Source organism: Amblyomma maculatum, chromosome 4, assembly GCF_055883805.1.
Source record: "Amblyomma maculatum isolate TAMU_Amacu chromosome 4, ASM5588380v1, whole genome shotgun sequence".
NCBI classification, from domain to species: Eukaryota; Metazoa; Arthropoda; class Arachnida; order Ixodida; family Ixodidae; genus Amblyomma; species Amblyomma maculatum.
In genome coordinates, this window is record NC_139347.1 from 98,566,589 (window position 1) to 98,588,989 (window position 22,401).

Consider the following 22,401-nt stretch of genomic DNA (forward strand, 5'->3'; position numbering starts at 1 on the left):
CACCAGCAAATGCGAGCGTTTTATTTGGGAGTAGCTGGTAGAAAAGCGCAGTTTCATCCACATTGTATATGTCTTGAGGGTCATATTCGTCCATGAGTTCATTCATCTTGTTCTGCCTCCAATCGCTGCAGACCGCTTCATCCACTGCAGCGGCCTCGCCGACAACACAACGAAAGGCCAGTCCATGCCTTTTCCGAAAACGGTCGAGCCACCCATCGCTGCATGCAAACTCGACATTCAGTCGCAGGGCAATTTCTTCCGCCTTAGCTTTCAGTAGCACTCCATTCGCTGGCAAATTCGCACTGCGCGCTCTCTTCACCCAGGCAAGCAGAACGTCTTCAAGGTCTTTGTGCATAGCTGTGCGCATTCTCTTCCGCTTCGGCGCAAACTCACCATCTTCCAAAGCACTGGTAATCCGCACTTCGTCCTTCACGATACCACTCGCGGTACTTTTCGCGATGCCGAACTTGCGCGCTATTTCAGTCTTTGAAAGCCGGCCGGCGCGAACTTCAGTCAAAACTTCGGCCTTCTCACGAAGCTCAAGCGGCTTTTTTCGAGTTGTTGGCCGACTAGCCATAGTAGCAACACGGCGAACACGGCGCGCACGAAAACAAACAGCGCACACCACGAGGTGACAGCGTACAGCCTGGTAGAAAATTACGGGACACGATGCGCACACCCGCCACGAACAATGGATCTGTGAACTGCGTAGTGACCGTCGTTGGCGGTCAGCAAAGGCGCGGAGCTCGGTAGCACTGGCATGACGACACTCACGTGATCACCATTGGGAAACGTCATTGGCTGCTTTTTCTTCTCACCGTTTTTTTTTCCCGTGTTTCGCTAGTTTTGCTGGCCAGGCCGCGCATACTCTTTTTTTCTCTCTCTCTCTCTCTTCCTCTCTGCGCTCTGTTTCGTCCTTGCCCGAGGTCGTACCAAGACAGCCGGTGCGATGCGAAACGCAAACCTACTCCTACTGCGGGGACAAAAGGAGTGAGCGGGGGAACGGTGGGAGAGGACGAGCAGCGACACTCTTCCGCCTTCGTAGAATTGCATTTCCGATGCCGGTGTGCTTGGGTCTGCGTGCGTCAGCGGCACAGATGGTCGTGGCACTGAAAAGCTTTTTTCTTTTTCTTTCCGCTGAAGCGCTGCTCGGACGGTCGAGTAAGCTGCGCGGGTGGGGTGCGGCTGGCCGTGAAAATTCATCTTAACCGATTAGCGATTGCAAAGTGTTCATCTTAAGCGGATGTTTTTTGCATGACTCTATGGGGAACCAAACAAACGACCTCCACTGTTCATCTTAACCGAGGGTTCATCTTAAGCGAGTTCGTCTTAACGGGAGTCTACTGTACAATGGAAATCTAGCAGGTCTATCTGTGCGATCGAAAAAGCGGAACTCAAATCCCTAACTTGCAATATGAAAGACGCTTTACCATATTTACAGTCATTTATAATGGAACTCCCTCCCTACAAATACACTAGGATCTCATTGATACGGTTCTCATGGGCATCGAAACTTAAGATATTATCTGAGAACTGGATTATGATAATAAGATTTGTAGAAAATGCGCTTTAAATTTTCAATACCCATATTATCCAATTATCCGAAACAGGCTCCAAAAGGTTGTGAATGAACCCCACAAACAAAACCAAACCAAACTTTCCCACCTCAAATGAGCAGCCCGAGTTGGCAGCTCTTTCCAACTTTTTGATATCGTGTGGTCTCGTTAAACTGCACAAACCATCGAAGAATCTGTGCTCGGCCATGTTAGCTGCCAGCTACCGCGCTACTACCTGCCACTGCCATGCCCACGATTTTTCGCTAATCCCATTGAAATCGATGCTTGATTTTCTGCATAACAAGGCCTTTAACGCTGCCACATTAAAATATTTTGCTTTTTGATTACGAGTTAGTAAACATGTGGCACACGACAGGCATTTCAGATATTTAGGCATAACCATAGTGGCAATCTGAATTGGAAACTGCATGTAAATGATATTTGTGCGTTAATTGGATGAAAACTCTGGTATTCGAAGCGTAAACTTCGACTTGCACTGACAGATGTCATACTTACTGCCTATACGACTCCAATGCACCCCAAGCTGCATGCCCCTCAGTGCACCTTGTTTCTTTTCACCTGATCAGTGATGTTTTAATTTGTGCCTCTGTTACCTTGCTCGTGCTCATTAGCATACAGTTCTAAGGTACCACATTGTACGAATGACCACCGGACATAGATGTAAAGGCCTGCTTTAACCAAGCCATACAAATGTACCTCCGTAACCTTAGGGCAACATGTCTAACTCTGGATTCCTGATAGGCTAGATTTCGATCTCACCCTCCACTCTCAAAAATCAAGCCCGAGTTGGTCATGTGATCTCATGTGCAAGGCCATGTCACCTGCCTACTACCACCGGCCAGATTTGACTGATTGATAGACTTTATCATCTGAAAATTGGGGGTTAGGGGTGGTGAGTTAGGAAAGAGTTTAGGGAAGAGTTGATGGGAAAGAGTGTAGGGAACAGTTGGTGAGGGAGCAGTGGTCGGCAGCCCTTGGTCCAGGAGTCCGTTGGCCTCGGCTTCAGCTCTGTCTCGCTGCACCAGTATGAGCTGATGCTGAGTGTCTGAGCCTGCTTAAAGGTCCTCCCACTGCTCAGGATTAGGGCTATTGTAGGCATTATGGGGCTAGCCCTGTATACCCATGTTGTGTGGTATAGTGTAGCAGTGTCCCCGCACCAGACACATTCGCTTTTGTATCGTGCGGGCCATATCTTGTGGTACAGGGCTCTGTTTAGGTATTTGTTTGGGTTGGGTATGTGTTTGCTTGTAGGTGCCTAAGTGTAGTGGCTTGCTCTCGGCTCAGTGTGTCATGTGGAAGTGCCAAGGGCATTCCTGTTGCATTCCGCTCACCGTGCCGATTTTCTGAAGAATGGGACCTCTAATGCTATTGCGTTAAAACTCTTTTTCACTCTGAATGTAGGGTTTCTCCATGGGTTTCTGTGGGTTTCAACAACTCTTTTGTTTGATCTTTCTGCTCACTCTTCCTTGTTACAGCGCTGTGGCTATGAATCCCTGTCTCCGTACCTGCCACCCAAGTGCGAGTATGTCATCAGCGTGCGGCTCTCGGACGTGCAAGTGTCCCTGTACCGGCATTTCCTGGAGCACCTGGCGAAGGGCGCCCGCCCACAGGCCACCCGGGGGATGTCTCTCTTCTGGGACTTCAACATGCTGCGCAATATCTGGACACACCCCCTGCTCCTCGAGCTGAGCGCAGAGAGACAAGCGGCCAGGGATCTGCTCAAAGAGCAGGAGGAGGTGGGTGGAGAAACTAAAAATAAGAGATTATAAGTATTTGCTCATTACAACCCAAGTAAGCACAGGCTATGAGGTCATGGGAGTTGAATCCACATCGTTGGAGTTGCACTTGGAGATATGAGCGTCTTTCATATTGCAAGTTAGGGATTTGAGTTCCGCCTTTTCGATCGCACAGATCGACCTGCTAGATTTCCATTGTATCTGCCACTGAAAGTAGCCCCCCTCTTTTTTTTCTCCCCTCTTGAAAAATATATGGGCACATTGGAGCACATAAGCAGTTCTTAAGTATTATTTTTTTCCTGTCCATCTCAAGAGCAGCTGTTAGTGGTAAAATAATCATATTTATTTTTTGCTGGGCTCTCGCTTTTCAAGTTCTCATTATAAACCTTTTCACGGCCTTCAGGGAAACCGATTTTACTGCGCTGTTAGGGTGGGTATTTGTCAACTCTTGCTTTGCTATGACAGCAGCCCGGCACCTTTTACCCCTTTGTGAATTTGCGTATAAAAGCATGTTAAGTTGCAAATTTATCTTTCATATTTGTACATGGGATAGGCACTTTTTGAATTGTTGTCTAGTTTATTACCTTGAATCTAGTATGATAAGAAAATTAAATTGGGAAAGCACTTCATGCTGGAATTGTGCTGTCACGTTCTGGTCACTAGAGGGATTTATTTCCCTCTCTCCACTTTGCCACCGGCCAGCCACGGCAGATAGCGAATGTGTGACACTACCGCTGTCTTTTTGTTCGAGTGGAGCTCTTGTGCTCTCACATTCCATATATGCCAATGCAATGCCATAATTAAGGGGGGATGAGGGGATCGGAGCAAACTTTTTTATTTTTTGACTTAGAGGAATGAAATTTGGCAGGCTGGCTTGAAATAGCATCAAACAGAAAGGTATAAAGTTTCAAAATTTTACCATCGTTTATATGTTGGTAAAATGGTGCTTGCTCGTGGAAAGCCTAGCATGACAGCAAAATGGGCTATGGGTCTGTAAATGTTCTTAATAGTTACTAAGAAGTGTGGTCTAGGTCAAGATTCTCCTTAAATTTTTTTAAACTTTTCTGCTCTTTTCCTAAATGACTTATTATAGATCTTCTCTTTATGTTTAGAAGGTATCATGCTCTAATTACTGTGTAATAAAAAAATGGTGAGCCTAAAAAGCAAATCTGAGACTGTCTTGATGTAAAGCACATTTCAGCAATTACAACAAGACAAACGGGATAAAAATCCATTCACCCATTGCGATGCTGCGTTTTCCACAAGCAAGGTGGTAAGTTCAAAACGAAATTTTCAGAAAACAAGCTCGAAAGTTCCAAACTGGCACACACTGTCTAAAATGCTCCTGCACTGTAAAATTTCATGTCTCTGGCAGCAGGCAATTTCTTAGACCTTTGTCCTTTCAAAAGATGGGCTTTGTGGGCCTTCTTAATGTGCTGAGAGTCTTTCTCGGCGGCCCGCTGAAGAGAAAGGGCTCCAGGGCGCAGGCCCAATGTTGTGCACAGGTTTGAATATGCTCTCAGATTGCCTGAGTTGTACTTCAAAATCGCCTCGTGCACTGCTGTTTCCACAGCGAACAGTGAGGCATGCTGGTCTTTTGATAATAGTGACCAAATCACTGAATGGAGGCTCTCAGCCGCATTTTGAGTTTTGCCTCCCCTGCACCGGGCCAGCAACTGAGGGTCTGAGAGGCGCTGGTACACTGGCAGAAGTGCTTCAGCGACCTTCGGTGACAACTTGTACTTGTGAGGGGGTGGTGGTTGTCCTTCTGCCTCTGCTGATCGATGTTTGCACCAGCTAAGGGGGCCAGGGGGACACAGCTCATGATGGGGCTCACCATCCGTCGACGTCACATGATAATAGGTCGACATTACTGCCCTTTGCATTTCTTCAACTTCTGAGTGGTTCCGCAGAGCGAGGCCATAGTAGTCAGTCAGTTTTTTCATCAGTTGCTGTGTCAGGCCCCCCTTTCCACCTAGTGGCTCTCCTTTTTTAGCCTTGCTGACCAGGGAGCGAAGTGCAGCACCCATCCGTTTTTTCACGTGATTTATGCAGTCCTCTTCGGAGAGCTGCACAAAACCATAAACTTCTTCGTCACACAGAGTGCGGAACACGCGCCTGTCCCCATCACAGACTATGTTTGTGTACCGGAGATCATTCTTGCTCAAAGAGCGCCTGAACAGCTGCAGTGCAGCCTCCACCTCCACTCGTCCAGAATTCACATCAGTGTTTTTCTGGCACTAGTGCTGTTGCTTCCACTCAGCATAAGTGGGGTCACTTTCAGCTGGCTGTCTGCTGCATCCAAGGCAGAAGTTCGAGAGAACCACACAGTCTAACACAAGCCCTGTATGAAACTCAATTACACAGCCTACGCCAGTGTGAGAACTGTGGCCACGTGTCAGCCACGTGCCATCGTACACGACTGTAATATTCCTTGAAAAGGTAGTTTCCATTTCTGTGTACACCTTTCTCACTGCCTCTACAGCATCTGCAAAGATGTTGTTTGCAGCTGCTTCTGCAGCAGGCTTGAAAGATTTTTTTAGATGCTCTTCATATGTTTTGTGGTGTAATCCTCTATGTGAAACATTCATGGTGGCCCAGAAGTCATTGAGAGCAGTTGGTCCTTTACCAATGCTCTTTATCGCTTGAATTGATCTGATGTTGATATCAAAGGCTCTAGAACCACTCTGCCTTTGTGAAGACCATTCAGATTGGAGGGCACCACAGGAAATACACGAAAGTACCATCTTCACAGCTAGCCCTAATTTAGTTTCCCGATGCACAGTTAGGCCAGGCTGGTGACATATTGGGCAAAGCATGGAACTAATCAGCGAGTTCAAGGCTGCTACTTGCACAAGCATAAATTCCTCTTCTGGAGGTGCGGAAATGGTATCTTCTCTTGAGTCAGTCAGCGCAAACTTGCGCTCCGTAGCTGAAACCGCGCGAAGCGATTCGCAAACACTCGATGCTTGCACCTTTGCCGTTTCCGCGGACACAAATCGTGTTCTGAGGTGAGCTTGAATAGTGCGACGTTCACTGGGTGAATATTCGTCACTGCGATGATCGGCCACCGGCGAGTCCGTGGAAGCGAGCGTGCACCCGTGATCGCCGTAACTCGTCGATGGCATAGGATTGCCTTCACTCGCGGTTGTCGGCTGTGGACACATTTTGGAGTTGAAAAACACATCGTGGAAACGTGTCTCCACTGCTCTGCAGTCAGGCGGTGATGACTGTTGCAAGACCACTTCGCTCGACGAGTTCGTGCCGGGACGCTCGCATACGGTGACATTCACTGGCGTGTCGATCCTCACTGGCGAATTAACGTTGCGCCCACGGCTCAACGGCGAGAAATCGTGGCCCGTCTCACCTTCGCTGGCTGGTGCCTCACCCGACGAACTTGCAGTGGCACGTCCGTGCACGGCGAGACGCACGTGTGCGGCGATGCTCACTGGCATGTCGATCGTCGCTGGTGAAGTAACATTGCACCCGTGCCTCGACAGCGCAGCACGTTGTTGGTTGTTCTCACAATCGCTGGCTGGTGCCCGACTCGGCATGAGATCGCACAGCACATTGGGAGAGAGATCGCGTAGCACGCTGGGCGCGTACTCCGCCGATTCCGAACGGACGCTCGGCTCGGTAGAACCACCTGTTGATGATCGCCGCTTCTTCCTTGCTGTAACAGGCTTGCGTTTTCGCTTCCCATAAGCATGCTTTGTCCGGAACTTCTTTTCGAACGTTCGCTGATCCATTGCACGTGGTCGAAGACTCGAAACGCAAGAAAAAGAATTGCTTTCCAGCGGCGAACAAAGCAGACGCTCCTTGCGCTGGTTATCTTGCCGCGGCATCGGACAATGAGGAAGCGCCTAGCAACACGTCGCGGCGCAGAGCCAATCGGGGCGCGGTATTCATTGGCTGCTTCGTGCTGCCGTCCTGCGGATATTCCTTTTTTGTGCGCTTGCTAGCTGGCGGAGAAGGAAGGGAGGGGTTGGGACAAAGAGCTGAAGAGTCGGGCTTTCCAACGATGCCAAAATGGCGGCGCTCCGTGGCGGGAAAGTCAAGCAGTTATGCCCTGAACTTGGCTGCTTTTTCGCGGTTTGGGAAGAATATCTCGACGCCGGCACCGATAAATATATTTATTTAGACTACTTAGAGTTTGTTTTTTGGTGACATATTTCAGGACAACATAGAAATAATGTTGTAGATTCCGAAAAGCGCACTTTTCAAAAATCGATTTTTTTCCGTGATTTTCGCGATCTGATCCCCGCATCCCCCCTTAACAGAGCCAATCGCGCTCTTGGTTATCTTCGTCATAACTTCTCCTCTGCTTCTGTCTCATTGAAACTTCTTTATAAATCCTTAGTTCGCAGTAAGTTAGAATAGGCTGCGTCCATTTGGGATCACAGCACGGATAACCATCTCATCACCGCCATCGAATTAGTGCAAAATAACTCTGCTCGCTTCATCCTTCAGAGCTATAAACCCACTGCTAGCGTAGCATCTATTAAAGGGCCATTGTCCAGGGAAGGCCCTTTCAGGCAAAGGAGCCCAGTGTTTCAATCAGGTACCGGAGATAGTCTGTGCAAAATTCTACAGCGACACGCGCGCCGCAAAGCATCGAAAATACAATTCAAAGCTCTCTCATGCTCTCCTTTGAGAAGCCAGCTTCACCGCTTCCTGCGCTGGCCCGACGGCCCCCCGATAATTACGTACGTATCGGGAACGACGTCCATTGGTCCGTCTCGCTGACTGACGGGAGAATAATGGGTGTCTACCGCTCGCAGCGCGCTTTTCCCTCGCCACGTCCAGACTGAATCCAGCGGCGCGCGCTCCCTCGACCGCTTTTTTTTTTTTCGCGCTCGCGGAGAGCCACGCCCCACTTCCCGCCAAACGCGGAGGAGGAAGGGGAATTTGTATTGCGGAGGCTAGACGACCTCGGGCAGGAGAGTGAAAAACTTTTGCGAGGGAACGGAAGGAGAGAGGCAGGATAGAATCGGGTGATTGCGGTGGCTGTAACTGCGTTATTAGTTACTCTTTTCAAAAACATTTTGCGGCCTTGCGTTCCAGGGGCGAAGTCTCACAGTCACCGGGGAAGAAAATATTTTCGACCGGAGGGTGGACAGTGGGCCTTTAAAGACACATAGCAATTAACGTTGCCTGCTTCCCGTCTTAAGTACGCTCTTCCTTTTTCTTTCACAAAATAGTGTACCATAACCCCATGCTGCGTATCGATCTTGTGCCCCCTTCATCATATGTCTCATCCCGAATTGATTTCCCATAAGGCCGGTGTTTCTTTCTTTAAAACAAAATGCGCAGCATGCCCATTCATTCCACAAACAGTAAAGGACTGGAACCACCTTCCCTGGCCTACTGCCTCCATCACCGACCATCAAGTCATTTGTACTGCTTCAGCTAGAATTGTATGAGTAGCAATATAAACACCCTATAAACAAGCTTCTTGTTTGTATCCACTCCCCTCTTCAATGCCCTCAGCCTTGAGGGTAAAAACAAATAAAGAAAGGAACCGGAGTGGTCGTGCACAGGAATTGGAAATGGGCCCGAATCGAGTGCAGAAGAGATTGAGGGCAAAATTACTATTAGAGCTAGGTGAAAGCTGTTATAGCTTGGGTGTAGCCATGTTTTAAGGTCGCACATTTCTCAATGCTAGGCCACTGGGCCGTGACGCGTTTCTTTCCACCCTCTTCTCTCTTCTCCCTCAAACTTTCCATCGCCTGCAATGGGGGAGGGGATTTCCACAGTTGGCATGTGGCGGCTCTATTAAATATAAGTCAACTCAGTTCAACTTAACTGCGTGTGGTTTGTGGCAGGTGGTGAACAAATTAATTTGCCAAGTAGTTAAAGTTCGTTCGCTGTAGATCCCATGATAGAATGTTGCTGTACAGGGCTTGACGAATCCTATGACAGCTTTTGCTGTAAGAGCTGCATAAAGCAGGCTCATAGATCCATCTTTTCATGTCTGTAAAACCCACATTATCAATGTGTTCTGCACATTGCAAGTCACATCACTTTTTTTTTCTCTTTCTCTCTTTGATCACAGCCTTTATGCACCTATTGGTGGTCGAGTCGTGTCGCCCTCGGTGTTGTTGCCGGTGTACTTGAGCAAAAGAGAGTTGCAAGCTGTGTGCCGCTCCCTTGTGGCTCTTTCTCTTCTTTGGAGATTTTCTCTTTGGCTCATAAAAAAAATAGTGCTTTGTAACTGCATGTGCATAGATACAAGCATCTGTCAAATGTTTTGCCTTAACATATCTCGAAAACACTTTAATAGCTGCGCTCAAATTTTGCATAAAGGAGTATCATAACCGTTCTTGGAATTTTTGTTCGTCTTTCCAGAGTGATGAAATGGCCTCCTTCATCGATGATGGAACAGATTCGGAGAAGAGCACCCCAGAGACAAACGATGCCAGTGGCGGTGATGATGATGATGAGGTGGTCTGCTTGGACAAACTGGAGGGGCCTTCCACTCGCACCACCCGCTCCAAGCAACAAAAGTTTGTCACTTTTTTGCTTCCCGTTTTAAAGTAGCGCAGCATGCTACGCAGTGATGCCTTTTTTTTTTTTCACCACTTTCTGCAGATCTTGCGAAATCACGAGGGCTCACCCTGGCTCGTTCACAAAATATTGGTCAAGCCGCTGGTTCGCTCAAAATAGACTCGCACTTGCTCGGGCTCACAGAACTCATGAGCCTAAACTCATTTAGACTCGCAACTCAATTGAACTCACTCCAGCTCGTGACTCGTCGAGATTCAACCAGTCGTTGCGGCGACTCGCGACACACTTCGACCCGCGGCTCATCTGGGCTCACTCACTCACTTCCCCTCACAACTCGTTTGGACTCAATCACCCGTCTCGACGCGGCACTCACCTGGTGTCATTTGGACTCGCTCACTGAGTGAGCTGAGAAATTTCTTTAGCGCAAGTGGCAGTGACTGAGTTAGTTATCTGTAGGTAGGAGGCTTTGTTTTTATTGTTTGGTTTGGTTTATTGTTTTTTATGTCAGTGAAGCATGACATGTGACTTTTATTTATCGAACACAACCAAAGTTTATGTTATAGGTTGTTAGCGGTCATAAACGAAAAGCCTGAAAGTGCTTGACTAAGCCTCGGTCCACATTAAGTTGTGTATAAGCGGCCACATTAATCGTGCAGGGGTGCAAGTGCTGCTCCATTCTACTGTAAACTGCTTTCCCTGCTCCATCCTGCTCCAAACTGGCTGCCTCGATGTTTGCCATCAAGTTTAGCAGAATATTGTTTTGCCAATGGTATTGCCTACAAAAATGCGGTCAACTGCGATTTAATTGGGAAACTCTGAGAAGCGCAGCAGGACGATGGCATGTTGCGAGTTGTGTGTACACGCTATAGGGACCGTGATAGTCAAAGCAATGGCAGCACCTCAGTGGTAGAGGCAAAAGGCATTTCGCGTGTCTCCTAATGCATATAAAAGTTTCATAAGCTACAAAAGCATGCAGCATAAATATTTTTTCGCAAGTACAGTCAGACCCACTTACAACAATACTGGTTCTAACAATACAGTATAATCTCGAGTATTGCGCACAAAAATGAACCAAAGTTTATTATGGCGTCGGCTGAAAAAGTCCGTAATGCTTCTCTGCACTTTTTTGTGTTGATGTTGCGGACAAGCCCCACCTGAAATGCATAAAATCATGCAACGGTTTCGTCACTCACGCTTCCAGCACTTAGAGCACGGCACGGAACGTCCAGAGCGTGAAGAGTACCTGCTGTTGACGGCGGTTGATCGCACTCGTCGGCGTCTTCAACATCACTGTCAGGCACATGTTCACCATCATCTGCTTCGCTGACTTAGTCTTCAGTACACCTTAGCCCGCAGGTCACAATGTTTTCGTCTGCGGTAACGAAGTCTCGAGCCAGAGCTTGAGTTTCCAGGCTGTTCCAGCCATCAATCACGAGGTCATCTGTCTCTTGATAATTTCTCGCCGAAGCCGCATCAAGTCCGATGGCAAATCCGTACTTTCTAAAACAGTTCGAGATTGTCTCTGCAGTTGCATTATCCCACGACATGGCTAGAAAGTGCAAAGCATGCAAGAGACTGATTCGCAAGTTGTCTTCTTTACGGTCAATTTTCGCCAGCAGACGCATCACTAGAAGTCCTTCAAAATTGTTTACATTTCGAATTATCCCAGCGTCCAGTGGCTGCAGATGGCTGGAAGTGTTTGCCAGTAGGAACCTGACTCTCACATTATTGATCATAGTTTCCTTTGGGTGGACAGAGCACTGGTCCATGAAAAGCAAAATTTTCCGGTTTCTTGACACCATTTCGCGATCAAGGCTTGTCAAGAACTCTCGGAAAAAAACTTGTCATCCACGCCTTTCGGTTATCTTTGTTAAAGACAGGCAAACGTTCCGCCGATCGGAAACACCTCGGTTTCTTCGACTTACCGATGATGGTAAGCTGGAGCTTCTTGGATCCATCAGAATTGCAGCAAGAGAGTACTGTTACTCTCTCCTTGCTTTTTTGGCTGCCCTGGCATGCGTGGCCTTTCACACACAAACTCCCTTATGGTTGAAGATTGAAGAAGAGGCCCGCCTCGGCATTAAATATGTCACGTGGCGCGTACTCCGAAATCAGTGCCGGCAGCGTGTTCAGCCACTCGTCGACAGCGGCCTCTTCCACTTTTTCGCCTTCACCTGAGACAACCCAGTAGACAAGTCCGTGCCTCTCTTAACCGGTGCAGCCATTTTCCAGAGGCTTGAAAATTTTCAATTCCAAGCGAAAGTGCGATGCGGTCGGCTTTTTCACACAGCACCTTGCCATCCACGTTGACGCCGGCCGCTGTCACTTCGCAGAACCAAGTCAGCAGGACCTTTTTCAGCTTGACATGGGTCGCCGTTTCTGCCTGCTTGATATTCACACTGAAGTGCTGCGCATTCTTTATGATGACCAAAAATGGTGCAGAGAGTCGACGATGCTAACCTTAGCTTTTTTGCTAAGTCGACACGTTTCTTTGGGTTTTCGTCAACCTTCTTCAGCACATCAAGCTTCTCCTTAACCCCATCGCTGTCGGGCGTTTCTGGCCGTGACGCACCCCCAGTGTCGTCTTGGTTTCAGGGAATGAGCATAGAGATTTATTTTTATTATGATTGCTATACAAATAAAATAGTCAACAGAATATGCACATTTCAGTGTTCTGCAGGGGTTGTTAATTAACATCATCATCAGCCTGGTTATAAATTAGATAAATGGGGATAAGAGACCGAATCCGAGCTTGACTGGTATTTATAATCAAAAGAGCCATCGCTCCAGTCTGCAGTCGAAGGTCCCACGCTGTCAGCCATCCGAAAGTAACAGCTCGCAGGGAGGGCGCACTTTCAGTTCAGTTCAGTTCAGGCGTTCAGTCGTGTCCGACTCTTCGTGACCCTATGGACCATGTCACGCCACGCTTTCCGGTCTCTCACTATCTTCTTAACATCACATAGCTTCATCTGCAATGCCTCGAGAATGCCATCTAACCATCGCGTTCGCTGCCTACCCCTTCTCCGGCGACCCTCAACCTTTCCCAACATCAAATCTTTCTCCAGCGACTCCTCTCTTCTCATCAGATGACCAAAGTAGCTGAGCTTTAACTTTAGAATTTGACCCTCCAATGAGCAGTCAGGGTTTATGGTCAACAATATCGACTGATTTGATCTTCTGGCAGTCCAAGGGACTCTTAAGAGTCTTCGCCAGCACCACAATTCAAACGCGTCAATTCTTCGGCGGTCAGCCTTATTCACAGTCCATCTCTCGCATCCATACATCACAACTGGAAAGACCATAGCACGGGTTATACGGATCTTGGTTGGCAGACTAATGTCTCTGCTCTTTACTAGGCGGTCAAGGCTAACCATTGCTCTCTTTCCCAGAAGCAGGCGTCTCCTAATTTCATGGCTGCAGTTTCCTTCCGAGGTAATCTTGGCGCCCAAGAACAGAAAATCTGTCACAGCTTCCACTTCTTGTCCATTGATGCTCCAGGACTTGATAGGGCAAGACGCCATGATCTTCGTCTTTTTAATGTTCAGTTTGAGCCCAAACTTCTCACTCTCTTCTTGTATGCGCATCAGAAGTCTCTTGAGTTCCACTTCACTTTCTGCCATTAAAGTGGTATCATCCGCATATCTAAGGTTGTTGATACGTTTTCCAGCAATCTTCACTCCAGCTGAAGACTCGTCCAGACCGGCCTTCCTCATGATGCACTCCGCATATAGGTTAAATAGGCAGGGCGACAGTATGCAGCCTTGCCTCACCCCTTTCTCAATCGGAAACCAATCAGTAAGACCATGCCCAGTTCTGACTGTGGCCTCTTGACCTTCATAAAGGTTCCTGAGGAGACAGATGAGGTAAATTGGAACTCCCATCTCTTGGAGAGCTTGCCACAATCTGCTGTGATCTACGCAGTCAAACGCTTTCGCATAATCAATAAAGCAGAAGTAAATGGGTTTCTGGGCGCACTTTCAGTGCCCCGCAAAACAGATAAATGGCACATTGTGAAATCAAGATGACAGAGGGAGATGGAAAGAGGCTGAAACAACCTCCTTTGCCGCTGTTAGTCGCAACCAAGCGCGCGACAAGAGAGAGCGAAAGCAGTCATCGAGTCATATGTCGACCTATTGGAGAGGCAATCACGCGAGCCCCAGAAAGTGACGCGTCGTAGCAGACACTCCAACAGAATAAAAATTAAAACCTGCAAACCTGCGGCAGATGGCAGAACAACCCTCGAACCCGTAACCGCACGCGTGTGCCACGAAACGCGCGTGCTGAATGATCGCTTAGCGCGATAGAGCAGCACGCTCGTAGCGACCACGCCCCCCAGCAAAGAAGGTGGCGGGGGTGGGCGCGGTCACTCCATACTCTTCAGTATATACGTACCAACACAATGCGGGGCAAAAATACGAACTTGTAGAAAGATTTGACAGATGGCGCAGCCTGTCCAAGCGCACCAGCTTCGATGTACGATAGAGAACGTACCGTAACGTCAGTGACACTGCAGGGGGGCCAGAGAGAGCGCGAAAACATACCGATACGTTCATGATAGCGAAAAGGTTAAAAGAGAGGGCTTTACACTTCCGCGACATGTCGACAGCAGCGAACACGTGCATTCTTATTACGTTTGGGCAGTTCACGTCACAGCGAAGTTACACACAAAGAAGCAGCGAACAGAAAACTGGCAGACATCACAGCGGCGAACGGAAAACTGCGGCGGACGTCGCGGCGAATGGAGAACGAGAACTGCAGCGACGGCAGCCAGGCGAGCGGCACATGCTTCCCGGGAGCAGCCGGCGAGACAACTTTTCAATAGACCAATGAGCTATCAGCAAAGAGGTGACGCTACACGGCCGGGCACTTGACTCTCCTTGGCCATCCTTGGCTCATCGAGTTGCTACAGTTTACGAAAGGGAGGTGAGGTTAGGGTGGCTAGCGTAAGGCTAGCGGGAGTGGAGAGAAAAGGCAGTGGCCGCGGCAGGTACCCTTTCTCCCTCTGAGTTCGGCTTGCGCGTTTGTACAACATTCGTATCATCTGTGGCGGGGGGTGGAGAGGAGTCAGCGGCGGCCGCGGCGGGTATGTTCCCCTTTTGAGACCAGCCGCACCGACCGGCTCGCATGCACCGCTGGTTTGCGCGTTCGTATCATCCGCGGCGGGCTCAGAAACTGTTCGTATCACCCCGAATCTTAACATATTCTATACAATGCAGTCCGTTCAAAGCATTTAAAATTCGTTATCAGCCGTAATGGTATCATTGGGGTTCTACTGCATATCGGCTATAACAATGGGCAGCCGTTGCACCGTCAGGTTTGTCATGTGTTCTATGCTAAAATAAACCGCTTATTACAATGATTTCATATATTATTATTGGTCATCGAAATTCAACGAAAACGCAGCGACCACAAAAGCTCGCGTACGCGGATACGCCGACAACACCGATGGAGCTACAATAAAAAAAAAAGGAACAAATAGAGCGCTTTTGAGCGAATGCGTTGGCCGGTTGTAGCGGGGAAGCTTGCATGCCGCGGAAACGTGGGGGAGGACAAAGCGCTTCCTCAGGCGGAGGAAGAGGGAGAGCTTTAGGCGCTTCCTTTCGAGGCCGTCCGTGTCCTAGGGAACTCACGTCCTCTCTGCCTCTGCACGGTGGAGCTGTCCATTCTGAGGGTGTGCTGACCACGCACGATCCTCCCCTATTGCTTTGTCCAGGCCCCCGCTTCGCTGTTGCACGTTTTGTAGCAGGCATGCTGCAGCGTTCGTGCACATGTCTTTCTAGTGTGGTTCTCCTAGTGTGCGATCATTGTTGCCGCTATCTTGCTGGCCCTGGATTTTCCGAGAACGCCGACCGGCGCCAGACTTGAAGATCTCACTCCTGATGGCGGTGCAGTTAATTTTTGTAGCATGGGCTCGTAAGCTTCTTCACCATCATGAACTGCTTCGGGAGAGCTGGCTTTGCTGGGGATGCCGGCAACACGGAAGGTCACGAAGCTCCTGCCGACACAACGATGACCAAACTTTGGTCCACAGTGAGCGGTAGTGACGGCAACGCGTCGGGACTTGAGGAATTTGTACATGCCGACGATACAGTTGCAACAGATGAAGAGCTCACAGACGAGGCTATCGTCACAGCAGTCACTGGCGCGGAGGATGGCAACAGTAGCGATGACGATGATGGACCAGAACCTGTGCAGGTTGCATCTCACCAGGAGGCTTTGAGCAGGACTTTGTTTTTGCTAAAAACCTTCTCCTGCACTATGTTCAGCAGTTGGATGCCCTGCAGAAAGATGTCGGCCAGATTGCCGTGAAACAGACAACGCTTACGGATTAAGAGTTTCTTCCCGCTAAAACACAAAACGCTACCTCGTCCTCATTAAATGTGTAGTTTATAGTGTTTTCTTTGTTTTTTCGGCCTAACCCGGTTATACAACAATATTTCCATGGCACTTCAATATTTTTGTAAGTTGGTTTGACCGTATACTTTAAACGAGATGCAAGCGATGGGAAGGTTTAAATGGGAAAATTGCCCTGTGCACATGACATAGCACCTTCTTCCAGCATTTTGAATCATTGGTGGAGAGCGATAGCAAGTGAGGCAGATGCCACAAGCCGTCGCGAGCTATTAGAAAGCTTGTCCGGCTACAAAGAACCACATGAGCCGTTCTAATGGTTCTGCTGCGAAAGCAAGCAGGTAATTCGCCACTGAGCCTCTTTTTTAATAAGAACTTCAAGCCTTTGTCAGACAAAGGCATTCTTGAAGTGTTACGGGGGTGACGCCACGAAAGTGCCAGTCGTAAAAAATGTTCTTTCCAGTTCGAAAGCCGTGCAGAGCTTGCTGCTAACATTTTGAAATTCAGGTAGCCCCAGCATTGTCCAAGAGAAAACATGAGCTACTGGCAGAAGCCCGTGAAGGAAACTGTCAGTGGAAAATGCTATCCTTGAGTGTCGTCCACCCTCCCTGAAGTCCCTGCTCACCAGTGCCCACAAAGTTTATCAGTGCAGGCATAGGATCAGAAAGGCTGGGCACAAGATATAGAGCAGAAATGCGCTGCTCACTGAATGCAGACTCCAAACTAGTGGCTGTGGTGGTCCGCATCAAAGTGGCAGACTCCTTATTTGAAGGTATCAAGGCAAAATATTCAGAAGCTTTTAGTCTAACTTGACGTTCAAGTTGTGGAGCATAGAATCGTGGCACTTTGTTTGCTGCTAGTGTGTTCCAAATTGTTGATGAGGTCAGCTGCGTTATTTCTGTGTACATGTTTTTGCTGTTTGTCCTCCCCCGTGTGCATAGTGAGCAAGGAATCGATTATTGAATAACAAAAAATAAAATTGGGTTTTTTTGCCTGTCGGGAAGGAAACATTAAAGGGCAGCTACGACTGTACTGAATTAATGGTTGGTTTATATTGCTTGAGGTTTGGTCATCACAGTGCGCGATCTCATTTTTTACAACACGAATACAATAAATTTTAATAAGCAAAAGACTTCAATCAAAATTGGATCCCCCCATGCGGGCCCCGGAGAGCAGTGCTTTGAGTGACATCACATGACGACACTGCCGTGCAGCCAAGCCTCACGCACCCGCTGCAGTTTTGCCGAGGTGTATCACGCGTTTCGCACTTTCATGTACAGCACCATGTGGAAAATACTATTTGATGTCAGTAAGTTGTCCTTAATGTCATCGGGCAGTGGCGACCAGGACTCGTCATTCAGTTGCAATTGAAAGAAAAAAACTAAGCAGTTTTAGCATACACAATAGTACACAACGCTGCCTATCATCTATTGCAGCAAGGAATGCATTAAGTACAGGACAGTGATTCCATGGTCAATGTTGTTTGCAAGCAAGCCGTTGTCTGCTCGACGCTCCTTCACGACTGTGCCAAAAAAGTGTAGCTTTCTAAACACTTTTTTTTTTTTTTTTGTGTGATCTTCATTTCTTTTCTTGAAGGGCCCTGAACCCCTTTCCTCTATTCTCTGTAAGCCAAAATTGAGTGATGCCGTGACGATGTAGGACACTTGTCAAGTGATGCCATCTTAAGAGAAGTTTTTTTCGGTGCACATCAGGAACTGGGAAATTGAGTGGAACGTTAAGCTTTTACGTTTTACCTCAATGCGGTAACATTCCCAAGCTTCACTGGGTGCTCCTGACAAATTCCTTTCTAATGATCAAGGTTAAGCTTGGAATATTTGTTTTGATTTTATTGTTAAAAACATTATCACCAGCAGAGTGTTGCCTGGTACCCGAAGTCTGTCAATATAAGCAGAGAACAGGGGCTGTCTTTCAGTCGCTCCGCATGGTGTGTCGGCCTGATGTTCAGTACGCAGTTCATGATGTTTTTTACGAGAAAAAAAAAACTGCGCCTAGGTTCAAAATAGGGTCAATAATGGCTGTGAATGCTGTTTTACACTTTCAGGGATAAAAAAGAAGACAAAGAGGATGAAAGCAGTGGGGACGAAGTCATATCTACATGGAAAACAAGGAGCCGAGGTTTGTTCGGAGCACAGTCTTCTGCCCTTGGAATGTTTGCATGCTTGTGTGCTTTGCTATGACTAATATGTGTTTGCTGCTTTTTGCCGATGCTGTGAAATTGACCTGCTGTGCTTCCTCTCGATGCAGGCTTTGATAAGAATGAATGTGGTATAAAAAAAAAAGGCCTTGCTTAACTTGTGCAGTTGAACTCGGCCACATATGTTATTCCTCTCGTGTAGTGACCGTTCTCTTCAGAGCTCCACTGCGCTTGACCCGACTGTGAAGCGGCAGCTAATGAGAAACGCCGCCTCCAGGTCCATCTGTACCTGCACTACTTTGCTGCGATGGGCAGCCGCGTAGCGTGCAGCAGTGCTTCGAAGAGAGCGACCACCACCTCACGTGTTCACCCTGAGAGCGTACGACCCTGTACATCTATTAGAACTCCTGGGGTTCTAACTCTTCGTGGCAGAGGCATTCACACAAGTTCTGCGATATACCTCGGAGCTTTCTTGTTCCGTTTTTGACAGACATTGTGTTGTATGCCCGGCTCTCCAAGATTTCTCTGTCGCAACAATCTGCGTTTCTGAACTGTGCCGTCTACCCCAGTTTTATTTAGAAGCAGCAAAGGATTACAGCGCGATATGTGAGGAGGGTGGAAAAAACAGTTACTGAGACCAAAGAGGAGCTTATTTAATGAGGGTTTGCCAAGCCATTGATCTTGCATGCAGAAATGTTTCTTAGTAATCTTAGAATAGTAGTAAAAAAAGATGGACAAAAAAATTGATTTTGATAAAAACGGATTTCGGGAAATTTGTATCTTCAGGCGCCTGTCCTAAAAATATCAGCGCTGAATTCGATCAGGAAATACAGTAAAACTGACCTTTAGAACGCCACAAGAGCCACGAAATGGCCTAGAAGAAATAAAATTTGCTTAAAATTGCCGCGCGCGCCATGGGCACAGCAGTTGGCTGATCATCGCCTTGTTTCTTTGTGTAAATTTTGCAGTATGTCAAAATGGTGACTGCCCTCGTAGGTTTTCTGAAAGCCTTTCTCAGGCCGCTGATTGGCTGGCGCGCGCGATCATGAGGCGAGCCCCGCATCTGGCGCTTCCCATTAGTCACCACGACTGGCGCCATTTTCTTTTTTGTTTGGTTCGCCGCTGCGGCTGCCGCCATGCATGTTTCTTTCCTGCTTTTGCAATCGTATCAATCGTCGCAGTCGGCACTAATCTTTCGGACATATACGTGTCAGGAGCAGATAAAGAAAAGAAAGCGTCCGGGGAACGCACCGCTAAAGAATGAGGGCCAAAGGCATGCAGCCCGGGTCGCATGTTGCGTGCAATGGGGCATGTTCTCAGCCTAGCTCCAGCACCAGCATAGAATCATCACCGAGCGCTTCCTGGCGCATCCAAGACAGCATGGATATATTCTACTGATCAGTTGGTAATGATCAACTCCACCCACGCCCCCGTTCACAGCTTTCTTTTTCATCACATCACTTCTGACAAGCGATCCTGACAGCACGCCGTTGTCGGTGATCCTCAACTGCGAGTTTCATGAACAAGTTCGAAATGGTTTTTTTTGTCACTGAGTACGCAAGTAAGCAGCAATGGAGTGTGAATAGAAGCTTTTGCTCCACCAAAGGACCCCGAGTGCGGCTTTGTATCTGCTGTACAGCAAAGTTTCATTATGGAACAGTGACCATTTTATTAGCTCAGTTTGAGAAACATATGCCACTGTGTATTGGCCTTAAACCTTGTGCAAGTTTATTAAGATGGTGATGCCATGTTACTGCACAATTTAAGTTTTCTTTACCTTGTAGGCCACTGTAACAGGCATGTGAAGGGATAAATGTAGTTTCTCATGCCGATTCTAGAGGTGTTACATGGCTTTGTGACAAGCTTTTGCAATTTCGGGGGATGGTACTGTCACATATTTAGTATAAACTTTCTCTAGAAGAACAGAGCTACGCGTTGATGTCATTCACATACTGTAGCTGCATTCTAAAATGTTAGTTGTCTGAAATTTTGGATCCGTGCACCACACTCAGCCTTATGGGGCTTTTTTCTGTGTTGCTTTTAAGTTACATGACAAATCAGATCTCATTATAATTGTATTAAAATGATCTAGGGGATGATGCTATTGATATTGCTCTAGTGCAATTGTACTAATTACAAATTACCATGGTAATGAGACATAGTTAAACAAAAGTGTAAAAAGTAAGAGTTGGTTCGTTTCCGTGCCTATAAGTTGCTTTTAAATGAATCAAAATAGCATCACCCCTTAGAGCATGTATTCGGCATTGAGTCTATGCACATACTTTTTGTGTTTGGCGAAGCGAAATCGCCAAAACATTCCGTAAGAAGTGCCTTTTAATTATATTGTTAAACTTTGGCTGTCCCTGATCCAGTGTAGCTATAAAAAATCCATGTACAGATTTGAAATCGGCATGAAAATCTGATCAAGACTGAAAAGTTCCACTCAGATTGGACCAAGAATAAGAAAAAAAGTCATTTAGGACTTAAGCTGTAGCATGCCATTACCTCTCAAACAGGTAACCCAGACGAGCAGCCACCAACGCCGCCACCTGCGCCGCAAAAAAGGGAATGGTGGGACCAGTACTTGTCTGAAGAAGACATGGAGAAGCTGCAGATCAGTGGGAAGATGACTCTTCTGTACAACATCCTCCAGGAATGTGATGCCATCGGGGACAAAGTGTAAGCTGCTTCGTGCATTGTCATATGTACTGCAGAGGCAAACTGCATTACACTGCAGTGTTACTGTCTCTAGTAACAGCGCGAGGCCTTTGCACTGCAAAGAAAGCTGTTAGTAGTTCTGTGGCAGAATTTAATTCTGTGTGAATTGAAAACTTTGCGCTATAGTCACCTTATTGTCCTTTTCGATGGAAAGCATCTCTCCAAAATGGTTTTGTCCAAGATGTGGCTCAGTTCGTGTTGCATTTTGTGCGCCATCTGTCTTGGCAATTTCAAAGTTTGGAAGGCGGAACACGGCTACTTAGGTCTCTTTAGCAGGACAAGCATGGCCTTGCTGCTGCTGACGACTGACATTGGATGCTGTAGGAGGGTATACAAGTTGAAGCAGCAATGACTACTTGGCCTTGCTCAAGCTAACTGCGGTAGCAGTTAACGCGCTCTGTCTCTCTCTCCACGAGTGAGGGCATTTAAAACATTTGCATGCACAAGTGCACCACACCGTTGCATTTTCTGGAAGAGTCAACATGTGCTGCCACTCCTTGGAAGTTGAGCTAACTGAGCTGCTGAAACACTTGCAAAGCAGCTGCACTATAAACCCAAAGGCAAGCATGCGGGAACTTGTGGACATGTGGCATTCCCTGTTCCTTGCTGCAGAATCCTGTTCAGCCAAAGCCTGCTGACGCTGAACATGGTGGAGAAGCTGCTCGAGCAGTGCGACGAGCGCGCAACCTTAGTGGACCCGGAGACGGCCCTGGTGGACCCCTCAGACCCGTGGCGCGACTGCCACAACACTTGGGTTGCGGGCATAGATTACTTCCGCATGGACGGTTCCACCTCAGTGGACCTACGCACGCGCTGGATCGAAATGTTCAACGACGAAGACAACCCCCGTGGCCGCCTATTTCTCATCTCGACCAAGGCCGGCTCACTGGGCACCAACCTAGTGGGCGCCAACCGCGTGGTGCTCATGGATGCCTCCTGGAACCCTACGGATGATGTGCAGGCCATCTTCCGAGTATACCGGTTTGGACAGAAGAAGCCAGTCTTCATTTACCGCCTGCTGGCACAGGTACTGCAACTGATTTCTGAGGCGATTACAGGTGAACTTTGTCACTGCCAAGTTGAAAGGACTCTACTATTTTATCTTCATAGACATGGCGCTCTTGTAGCCTTATGGGGATCATGGCTGCTTCCTATTTTACAGTCCCCTTAAAGGCCCACTGTCCACCCTCCGGTCGAAAATATTTTCTTCCCCGGTAACTGTGAGACTTCGTCCCTAGGACGCAAGGCAGCAAAATGTTTTTGAAAAGAGTAACTAATAACGCAGTTACAGCCACCGCAATCACCCGATTCTGTCATGCTTCTCTCCTTCCGTTCCCTCGCAAAGGTTTTTCACTCT

At 47.8% G+C, this 22,401-nt stretch overlaps 2 protein-coding genes across 2 annotated transcripts in view; one reads left to right on the plus strand and one right to left on the minus strand.

Annotated features, from left to right (window-relative positions):
- LOC146191765 (uncharacterized) overlaps positions 1-22,401 on the plus strand; it is a 103,823-nt gene that overhangs the window by 63,814 nt on the left and 17,608 nt on the right. The window contains exons 16-20 of the mRNA XM_084602276.1: positions 3,053-3,313; positions 9,662-9,819; positions 18,234-18,307; positions 20,843-21,005; positions 21,657-22,071. Of these exons, the coding sequence (XP_084458402.1) occupies positions 3,053-3,313; positions 9,662-9,819; positions 18,234-18,307; positions 20,843-21,005; positions 21,657-22,071 (1,071 nt within the window). The remainder of the gene's footprint in view (positions 1-3,052; positions 3,314-9,661; positions 9,820-18,233; positions 18,308-20,842; positions 21,006-21,656; positions 22,072-22,401) is intronic.
- Positions 4,624-5,384, minus strand: LOC146191766 (uncharacterized). The gene has a single exon (XM_084602277.1). The coding sequence runs from the start codon at positions 5,341-5,343 to the stop codon at positions 4,648-4,650; it is 696 nt and encodes a 231-aa protein (XP_084458403.1). The 5' UTR covers positions 5,344-5,384; the 3' UTR covers positions 4,624-4,647.